The following is an 11,462-nucleotide window of genomic DNA, read 5'->3' as shown; positions in this document are numbered from 1 at the left end:
GTTTATATTTAATCATTTATACATTGAAAATATTAAGTATTGTATCTTTTTAAGGTTAAAGAAGGAGAATACAATTGGAAGAAGGGAAGATCAAAGAATATAGTAATTATGGAATTATCAAAATCAATTATTTTCGACTGTTTTTTAAATTATCATTGTCTTTTTTTCAAATATATAAACCAAGCCAACACATTGTACACCAGGCACTAGAGATTGTTATTGTAAAAAAACAATAAAATATTTTTAAAATCCCGATTCATAGGTCTTCCCTATTTAAATGAAAGGCTCATTTGTGTTTAATACCTAATTCTTGTTACACATTCTAGTCTGGATATGAATTAAGATGACCAATAAAGGTAAATATACAATTCACATTTAATCTATACATTTAATCAGAATTGTCTATCACATAACTGAAATATCTCAACAAATCAATTTGTCCTATTTATTTATTTATACATTTATGATGGTCCCCAATTATAACTGACTTCAAGAAAGAAAAAGAGTTTCAAACTATCAAAATCCTAGGGACAGGGCATCATACAAGTGAAAAAATTCCCAACATACATTATATTTGATGTCAGGAAAACAGAGAGATTTGTTAAAACTTTCTTTTCATGAGCTGATGTTTATTGTTCAGTTCAGGTCTCATCACAATGATAAAACACTTGGGAAGAAAGATACATACTAATAAGCCAGCACTAGAGGAGATCATGGAGAAGATCTCCACAGCCAATGTATATTTTCCCTTTGTGCTTAGATAGGTTGGAATAAAACACAGCCAAACACTGCAGAAGACCAACATGCTGAAGGTGATGAATTTGGCTTCGTTGAAACTGTCAGGTAAATTCCTAGCTAGAAAAGCAGCAGAGAAACTAATCAGAGCAAGAAAACCCATAAAACCCAAAACACAGTAGAACATGACCGAGTCTTCATTACACTCCAGGATAAGTTCTTCAGGTATTGAATGCACATCAAAATCTGGATATGGTGGTGAGGTTATCATCCACAAAGCACAAATACATATTTGAACAAGGGAGCAGGACAGTAGAATGAAACTAACCATTCTTCCTCCTACCCATTTCCTCAATTTGGAACCAGGTTTGGTGGCCATGAATGCTAGAACCACCACAAAGGTTTTGGCCAATATACAAGAAACTGCCACAGAAAAGATGAGGCCAAAAGCTGGTTGTCGAAGGAGACATACAATCGTATTGGATCTCCCAACAAATAGAAAGACACAAAGGAAAGAAAGGAGAAGAGAAACTAGGAGTATATAAGTGAGATTCCGATTGTTGGCTTTGACAATGGGAGTGTCTTTGTGTTTCAGAAAAATAGTTATTACCAAAGTTGTCATTAAAGAAAAGCAAAGAGAAAGAACAGTCAGACTGATTCCCAAGGGTTCTTCATAAGACAAAAAGGTGATCCGCTTTGGAAGGCACATATTTTTGTCAGGATTTGGATATTGGTCTTCTGGACATGGAGAGCAGTCATCTATATCTGAAAAAGAATGCATGTGATTTCATTTAGGGAATTATAGTGTTGTGCCATCTTGGCTTAATCCCATTATATTTGAAAATTTCCTACCCTTCTCCTTTGATATTTTCCCTTCTGGACATAGGCGGCAATCATAGCAGCAAAATGACTCCCCTTCTAACTTTTCCTTGCTGTATCCTGTCTCACAAGGATCATTACACAAAGATAGAGGTAATGCCTATCAATGAATAAAGAAGAATATTTTAAGATACAGAGAGGAAAGGAAGTGCTTGGAGTGATACTATTAGTGTGCAATCAATAGATTAAAAATGAAGCAGTATGATAACATAATTTTTGATGTAACAATAATGAATTAAATATCTACAATTATTGGTATTTATGGCCTTCTATCCCCACTGCCCAAAAACAATTTCTGTGCTGAGTCGTTAAAGTTGGTTTTCTCAACTTCTGAATTTTGAAGCCAGCTAACTGATGAAATCTAGTACACTAGCTTGCAGTTTTTACATCAAAACCATGAAAACCATTGTCCATAATTAATAGGGGGCCAAAATAAAGGGTACAATGTTCAATAGCAATTGCTAGAAAAATAAAAAAAATACTGATATTTGTCCTTCCCCATGGCAGTTGTACCTACTGTAGGTTAGTCAGAAATGATGCTTTAAGACTTTCATCAATAACGATATTTAAATGAAAGCAGACCAATCTAGATTCAAAAAGCTAACCTGATTAAAGCCTACTGGCCACATGGTGGAATCCACAGAAATATTGAAGAACTTGTCTGCTGGAGCTGTGGGATCTATTGTTCCAACTTTGACCCTCACAAAGGATTGATTTGGGAATGTGATCCAGTTGATAATATCAAATCCACCAATGAATTCTCCATTTTTGTCAAAGGAGATCTTTTCACCAACACTGTTGTTGAATCTGACACTTCTCAGAAAAGAATGAACCTGAAATATATTGATATTCAGAAAGGAAAAAAGAGAGAACGGAACAGATCATTTAAATTATATGCAGAGTAAATGATGAAAAACTCCAGGCTGGATAAATCACAAGCTGGAATTAAGAAATCCAGGAAAAATATTAACAACCTCAGATAAGCAGACAATATTACTTTTATGGCAGAAAGTGAAGAGGAAATAAAGAACCTCTTGATGAAGGAAAAATGGAAGAGTGCAAAAGTTAGTTTGAAACTCAACATGAAAAAACTAAGATCATGGCATCTCTTCCCATCACTCCTGGCAAACAGAAGGAGAAGAAATGGAAGCAGTGACAGATTTATTTTCTTGGGCTACAAAATCACTGCAGATAGTGGCTTCAGCCATGAAATTAAGATTTTCTACGATTTCCTAGTGATGCGTCCGTCCTGCGTGCTGGCAGTTTGACACCCCTGGACTAGAGGCAAGGAACTAACAAGTTAAAACAAAATCTAACAGAAAAGGTCTGTATGTATGTATGTATGTATGTATGTATGTATGTATGTATGTATGTATGTATATACAGACAGACACAAAACCCTTTCCAGTTACAATATGTTTTATCTAGATATTGTGTTTATGTTCAAAATAGAGAGAAAAATGGCCATAAGGCATACTAACATATGGTAACCTAGATGGGATTCAGGATCACTTCACTTGGAGGAGTGATATGCATTCAATCTTAGCTCAAACACAGAACTGGGCTACAGTGTCTGATATCCCCATTTTTGGATAGCTAGCAAGAGACAGAGGTAGTCAGGGTCCTTCTCCCACAGAGTTGTCAATGGGGAAATATCTACATTTGTAATGATCATATGAATAGTCTTGAAGGAAAGAAGAGAGAGCCACTATCAAGGTGACATTCAAATAAGAAGTACTTGAACCCTGACTAAGAAATATGATTTGAGAAAACATTTCAGAGAAACCTTAGTGTATCAAACAAAGAGAATATGGTAGAGAGCTAAGAACATTCAGACTTGCAAGATTCAGTTACTACAGTCCTTGCAATAAAATTAGTCCTGACCTACATGGTGATTGTTTCTCAGTCTGGTCTACCTTTTGGGGCTGAAAATGACTTGGAGGTCTCTATATATGAGAGAACACAGAAATACTTAAGTACATGTGGTCCTCATTCAATGAGTGCTTGTTCAGCAATCATTTGAAATTCCAGCTGTCACAACACCCCTGTGACCATGTGATCACAATATTGGAACTTGGTAACTGGATTTCTGACTTTTGGAGCATCCCAAAATTACACAATTTGGATTTGTAAACTTTATTGCTACGTTTCCACAAGCAAAGTCAATGGGGAAGTTGGAAGTTGTAATCACATGAGGTGCTTTTAAACCTGTGCAGTCCTCACTTAACAATGATAATTGGGATCTGTCACAATTGCTTTTGTAAGTTGCATGGTCAAATGACAGCATAATTTATACAGTAACTGTATCACTTAGCAACGGAAATTCTGGCCCTGATTACCATAGCTCAGTAAGGATGATCTGTAAAATGTTCAGTATAATGGAAGATAGACTTACTTTTAGAATGTAAAATCTAAACTTAATTTTAAAAAAATATTTTTGCAAACTATATTTTACCCATGAAACAAAGTCTCAGTAGAAAAGGTTAGGCCAGGGGTGTCAAACTGCCGGCTGCAGGCCGGTTGCATCATATGGAGGCGGCACCCACCCCAGCTCATCAAAAAAAGTTACGATATGTCACGACACATCACATGATGTGGCACGTTTGACCTCTTTGGGTTAGGCAATGAGAAATAATGACCAAAGGGCAATGCCCTTTCTTTTACCGGATGTGTTGAAAGAGAGACAGAATCAACAGCTACTTAGATGCTAGAATTTGAAATCCTGCACTAAGAAAGTGCTTAAATATCCATTTTTAAACTTATGATTCTTTCAGCACTTGGGAGTATATACGTCTTACAAATAGTAGACTCAAAATTAGATCCTACCTTGGTCCTCTTTTATTAAGCACCTGAGATGCTAAAAACACCTTCACTCCCTTCCCTGTTATTCCTAGAACTCTATTCCTGGAAGCATATAAGGCTGTCCTCATTCTTCTCCATTCATTTGCTCCAAACTAAGCATGTTTTGCTGTTAATTTCTAAGTCTAGAAATACAGATGGCTTTCTAATGGTCTGTGAAGTCTGGGAAACCAATGCCTGATGGAAAGGGAACATTGGAATCTTTTTCTGAGTAATCATGTCACAATATAATTATCAGTCCTTCTTCTTTCACAAATGGAATGACTAATAGAGGCATGACTGTACTTTCAACAATCACAGAATTGTGTGAGATTAAAATCAACTACTCCAAAAAAACATCTAGAACAGGGGTGTAAAACTGCCGGTCTGCGGGCTGGTTGTGTCACATGGAAGCTGCACCCATTCCAACTCCGACAATGGGAAAAAAGTTGCGATACATTGTGACATGTCACGTGACATGGCGAGTTTGACATCCCTGATCTAGAAGAAAAAGCAACTACTGCACATCATGTGAATGGAATAGATCACCTCATTCTATTTATTAATAGACTGAATTTATGGCAGAGAGATGGAATGTAGTAAGGAGGGAATTCTCAGGAGGGAGGGGATATATTTCAAATAAGTAAAAGACAACTCAGTTTGAATATTATGTGAGAGAAAGAGGATGAAAACACTCCTTCCTGAATAGTTCATGAGGAGGATTTAGAGAAGTTCTACAAAGATATAAGCAATGTACTGAAAACCCTAAAAAGTAATGATATCACACTACTCATGGGGGACTTCAATGCAAAACTTGGAGAAGGAAGTGATGCTCCTGTAGTCAGAAACTTTGGCTTAGGAACAAGAAATGGTAGGGGTGACAGATTTGTAGACTTCTGCAAGGAACCTAGGCAATATGTGATGAATACTTTTTTCAAGTTGCCAAAAAGATGCCTCTACACTTGGAGATCACCAGCAGATACACGAAATAATGTAGTAAGGAACCAAATTGACTATTTTACAATAAACAAAAGATTTAGAAACTCAGTAAAATCAGTAAAGACATGCCCAGGTGCAGATGTACCATTTGATCATAATCTACTACTTGCTGAAGTCTAGCTGAAACTAAAAAGGATGAAAAACCCAAACCCCGCTAAACCAAGAAGCAACAGAGACTTCATCATTAAACATGGAGGTAAAATTAAAGAAGAACTAGAAAATCATTTAAGGGAAACCAACAACCTGAATGATGATGATGTAGAAGCGAACTGGAATAAATTTAAAAATGCAATAGTAGAGGTAACAAATTCAAAACAGAGAGAGGGGTACCACAAGAAACAACAGTGGATGATGGAGGAAATTCTTCATCTCATGGCAAAAGAAAAGTGGTTTGCAAAGAGATGCAAGTTAATAGAAAAGACAGAACATATGCATGATAATTTCAATTTACACAAAAAAGTGAATGAAGCAGAAGGCCTCTACAAAAAGAAAACCAACAACTTAGTTGACAAAGAGGGAGAAATTATCTTAGATGAGGATGAAAATCTAAAAAGATGGAAGGAATATATTGAAGAACTTTTTGAGGACACTAGGGATGATATAGATATGGGAAGTATAACAACTGGACCAAATATCACTATGGAGGAGATTGAACATGCAATAAAAATAGCAAAAACAAGAAAAGCCACAGGCCCTGATGATATCCCAGTAGAAATTTTAAAATTGCTGAAAGACAATAGGAAGAATTTTTTATTGCAGATCTTCAATCGGATATTTGAAACAGGAAAGATACCAAATGATTGGCTAAAATCAACCTTTGTGACAATCCCCCCAAAAAATAAATGCAAAGAAGTGTACCGAATACAGAACAATAAGCTTAATGAGTCATGCCCTGATAATATTCCTGAGAATAATTCACACAAGAATATACAACAAAATTGAAGGGTGTCTAGGTAACACACAATTTGGTTTCAGAAACAATCTTGGTACACGAGATGTGCTTCAGCATTCAAGTTCTTGTACAGCATTGTAGAGATGTCAGTCACAGGGTTTACATGTGCTTCATTGATTTTGAAAAAGCTTTTGATAAAATAAGACACAGCAAACTATTAGAAATCCTGAAACAAGGGGGATTAGATGACAAAGACATCCAAATCATAAAGAATCTGTATTGGCATCAGGTAGCAAATGTGAGACTAGACCAAAAATATTCTGCTGATGCAGAAATAAGAAGAGGGGTGAGACAGGGATGTATTCTGTCTCCACTGTTGTTCAATATCTACTCTCTGTCAATCTTCAATGAGGCACTGGAGAACATCGATGCTGGCATCAAAGTAAACGGTATTTGGATCAACAATTTAAGATATACTGACATTACAGTTCTGCTTGCCAGTAAGCATGAAGACCTTCAGCTCCTCATCAATAGAGTCACAGAAATATCTGAAAAATATGGCTTGAAGCTTAACACCTCAAAAATCAAGGTCATGGACTTCAGCAAACAAGTTGTTAATTTACCACCAATAAATTCAGAAGGAATACCACTAGAAAAGTTGAAAGGATCATGCACTTCGGTTTTAATTTACATGAAATCCGGGACATGACCACTGAAATAAAGACTACAATAGAGAAAGCTCAAACAGCATTCTTCAAAATGCAATTATGACATAAGCCTATGACTGAAAATCAGACTTGTCAGATGCTATATTTTTTCTACGCTGCTCTATGGAGTGCAGAGTTGATCTCTGACAGAAGGCCAACTGAAGAGACTAGAAGCATTTGAAATATGGATTTACAGGCATCTGTTACGTATAAGCTGGGTGGACAAGATCAGAAGTGGGGAGGTGATAAGCCGCCTGGGAAAGCCAAGGGAAATCATCAAAACAATTAAAAAATGAAAATTAAAATACTTCAGACATGTGATGCGACACCCAGAAAAATACGATATACTCCATTTAATCCTCCAGGGAAAGATTGAAGGCAAATTTATTTATTTATTTATTTATTAATAAAATTTATATGCTGCCCAATCCCTAGGGACTCAGGGCGGCATAGAAAATTAAAACAATAAATATAACGATAAAACAATAAAATAAGTGCATTCATAAAGCGTGTCCAGTCGTATCCCGCCCCTCCCGGGGTCATCAACCCCAGGCCTGCCGGAACAGGAGAGTTTTAATGGCTTTCTTAAAGGCCAGCAGGGTGGGAGTAGTTCAAATCTCGGGGGGAAGTTGATTCTACCAAGTAGGAGCCACCACAGAAAAGTCCCTTCCCCGAGGGCCCGCCGGCCGACATTGTCTGGCCGACGGAACCTGAAGGAGGCCCAATTTGTGGGACCTCACAAGTCTCTGGGAACTATGCGGCAGTATGCGGTCCTGTAACCTGGTCCTAAGCCATGAAGGGCTTTAAAGGTAATAACCAACACCTTGAATTGCGTCCAGGCAGAAGAAGAACATCATGGATTCAATGAGGTCCAGGTAGAAGAAGAACATCATGGATTCAAAATCTAAGGGACTGGTTTGGACAAAACTCAGCAGCACTTTTTCTGCTGATAAAAACAGGATCACCAACATGATCGCCAATGTCTGATAACAGATATGGAAGAAGAAGGAGGAGGAGGAGGAGGAGGAGGGGGGAGGGGGAGGAGGAAGAGGAGGAGAGGAGTCTATGGACAGATCTTGCAATTGCATATATGGTGGTTTCTGTACTACTCTGCTTACAGACTTACCTGCCACCATGCTTCATTATGGAACTGTTTCCTTCCTTCTTTAACAAATGTTTTTTCCCTGGATTTGGATGAATACAGAGATTGCAAAGCATGTGCCACAGCATACACTGCATTGTAAATATTGTAACTCTGGCCACTCATTAGTGTTTCAAACACAGATGTGGGAAGGGTCTCAAGCCTCTCCTGTCCAGTACATTTCTTCCCAGATATTTCAGTTTTTGATTTTGCAAAGAAACAATCAAATGCCTGTTCCCAAAAATCTTTCCGAAAACGATCATGTTGGTTGTTGTTGTTTGGATTCAAGTTTTGAAGAAATTCCTTGAAGTCTTGGACCTCCTTTGTATGAACTGCAAAGGACAAAGCACCATGGAGAAAATGGATATCCCAAAATTTATGAAAGGCAACTGAAGTGTAATCTGTCTGAGCTGTTATAAGCCAAATCTTATTCTTCTTTGGTATATCTTCCACTTCTGAAAACTGGAGAAAGCTTCTCAGAACTGATATGGACTGAGTTTCACCATATAAGAGAATTACATTGGCTGTGCTCTTCATGAGAACATGGTATATATATAATCCTTCATCCATGGTATCAGTAAAATCACTGTAAAAAGATTCTTTTGGGAATTCTGCTATGAATTCAATGCAAATGCCATTCTCAGAAAATGTGCGGAGCATCTCCTGAAGGAATTTCTCTCCTTTCTCATCCTTTACTACAAGAATTCCAATCCAGATCCATCTAAAATATTGCAATAGCTTCAGGAGGCCTTTATGTTGGTGGGATTCATTTGGAAACATTTGTTGGAAGAAAACTGCTTGAGTCTCTTTATCCATGACTGGAGCAGAGCCATATATCAACTATAGAAAGACAAACATATGTACTTCCAAAAGTCTAAGTGAGCCTAAAAATTTATTTGCATTTTTGGGTATCTTTGATGTTATATTGTGAAACAATATGCAACTGGTTGTGTTTACTAGGAAATATCAACCAAGATGTCACTCTTGAGATATCAATAAATACATTTTTGTGGAAGTAGTCTCATTTTGAATATTTGAATCTTAGTTCAGTGTCTGGAATTTGGATATATTTTGCTGTGTCAAATAGCCCCACCATCTATTCAGAGTTATGATTATTCGTGCTGTTACGCTGATCTTATCAAGCAAAAATAATATCTAGGAATCTGACCAAGATATAACTCTTCAGGAATCAGTAAATACCATTTCCTAGAAGTAGTCTCATTGTGGATATATCAAATTTGAACGTTGGATCAATTTCTAGAATTGAGAAATGTTTTGCTGTGTCAAATAGCCCCACCATCTGTTCAGAGTTATGATTACTCATGCTGTTATGCTAATCTTACCAAGCAAAAATAATAACTAGGAATCTGAAAGGATTCTTAGATGTCACTCTTTACGTATCAGTAAATACCATTTCCTAGAAGTAGTCTCATTCTGAATATATCAGATTTGAACCTTTGATCAATTTCTAGAATTGAGAAATGTTTTCCTTTGTCACGTATCCCCACTGTCTATTCAAACTTACTCATTACTCAGGCAGCTCTACTGATCCTATCAAAAAAAAAAAATAATATCTAGGAATCAGAAAAGTTTCTCCATTTCTCAGAGAGAATCATATAGATACCTGTGAGGGTATGGCAGAATGATAGTGTAGGTCTTCTTACCTGAGGAATTTTGTAGATGCAGAGCACAGTTGCCATGTGAAGAGAAATATCAGGTGCCCCAATGACTGCAGCCAAGATATTTGGGACCCCACACTTGTAGTTAGGGATGAATTTTCCCTGAGTGAAAGGCAGAACCATTGAGGCGAAGTAAGTCCAGCTTGGACTAAAATTGCTGTTAAAAATGTGGAAGCCCAGTGTGACGTTGGGTAGGATCTGAGGATTTTCATTAATCTGTTTTATAGTAAATGCTAATGCCAGAATATGCTGGTAATTCTGAAAAACTATTCTGTAAAACATTTTAAAAAAATACATTAGGAAAGGTCTGCTTCACATTATGGCACTTGCAATCCTTCAGTACAACATATTTGTTGAATGTGTGAAATAATTCTTATTTCTGTGTTCTTATATGTGAGAATAGCCCACTTTCAAACAACAGATTTTAAGAATGGCTTATATGAAGAAGGAAATTGCGACATTTTGGCACAGAAATATCAAATGAGAAAACAGATCATGGAAAATATGTGCTTCCCCTTTCTTAATGATAGTAACAGCTTCATAAATTAAGCCACACTCCTGTATATTAATAGATATTTAGATGTGATTTCTTATAAATGGAGATCTGATCTTCATTTCAACATTGTCTGGAGACAAAAGTAAAATATAACTTCATATAAAATAAACCTAGGCATCCTATTTTAGATGTTTCTTTTGGGAATTTTTGCCATTAGAGGAAACATTTCAAGAATCAGGTAATATACCAGCAAGGTTCAGAGCTTGACAATAAATGAATGGGTACTTACATAAGTCCATGATGAAATCCCTGAGAAGGATCTTGAATAAAATTAATGGGATTAGAAGATGCAAAGAAGGCAGAAATAATACCAGCAATATTGATGTCTCCAAGCTGATGATAGGTGTGCCGAATAGGAAGAGGCTGATGAAAGTCACATTGAAGGCCAGGATCCTTGCACACCACTTCGGGCAATACAATTAACAGTAACTCCATGAATACTAACATCTTCTGTGAGTGTCTTCTTTCTGGGTGCAAATGCCTCTTTCTGCTACAAGTTATTTGAAGTGAATCAGACTGACCGTTCTTTTTGAGATATCCTTCAGACACAAATCGTGAGTGCAACATACTATCAAATCAACTCCCAAAGCTTTGGGGCTCCCAGCCATAAGCTGGAATATCATGGGGGCAATAAATACCATAATTCAGTGTCCCTTCCTGCTGTTTTAATGGAGTCCCATAGGATTTGGAAGAGACAAACTGGTTAATTTCTTCGTGATAATAAGACAGTCACATATGTGAAGATCTTCAGAACATGTGAGGGCCTCCAGAGGCAGGATGCATGAGCAATAAGACAAAACTAAAATCATTAGATCCATAAATCAAAATAGAGATGTAAATATATGTATGTGTAAAGGCATTATTATAGATCTATTCTATCCTATCCTATCCTATCCTATCCTATCCTATCCTATTCTACTCTACTCTACTCTACTCTACTCTACTCTACTCTACTCTACTCTACTCTACTCTACTCTATTCTTGTTTCATTCCATTCCATGTTCCATTCAATTCTATTCCATTCCATTCTTCCATT

The 11,462-nt window shown here is 36.8% G+C and overlaps 1 protein-coding gene across 1 annotated transcript; it reads right to left on the bottom strand.

Annotated features, from left to right (window-relative positions):
• Positions 1 to 601: 601 nt before the first annotated feature.
• LOC120316935 (vomeronasal type-2 receptor 26-like) lies at positions 602 to 10,861 on the bottom strand. The gene is made up of 6 exons (XM_039363101.1): positions 10,656 to 10,861; positions 9,856 to 10,141; positions 8,177 to 9,031; positions 2,220 to 2,447; positions 1,588 to 1,714; positions 602 to 1,500 (listed from the first exon to the last, which is right to left on the bottom strand). The coding sequence occupies exons 1-6, from the start codon at positions 10,859 to 10,861 to the stop codon at positions 602 to 604; spliced, it is 2,601 nt and encodes an 866-aa protein (XP_039219035.1).
• Between the last annotated feature and the right edge of the window lie 601 nt (positions 10,862 to 11,462).

Source organism: Crotalus tigris, unplaced genomic scaffold (genome assembly GCF_016545835.1).
Source record: "Crotalus tigris isolate CLP2741 ecotype Arizona unplaced genomic scaffold, ASM1654583v1 scf7180000019525.322107, whole genome shotgun sequence".
NCBI lineage: Eukaryota > Metazoa > Chordata > Lepidosauria > Squamata > Viperidae > Crotalus > Crotalus tigris.
This window is presented reverse-complemented; position numbering and strand designations above follow the sequence as displayed.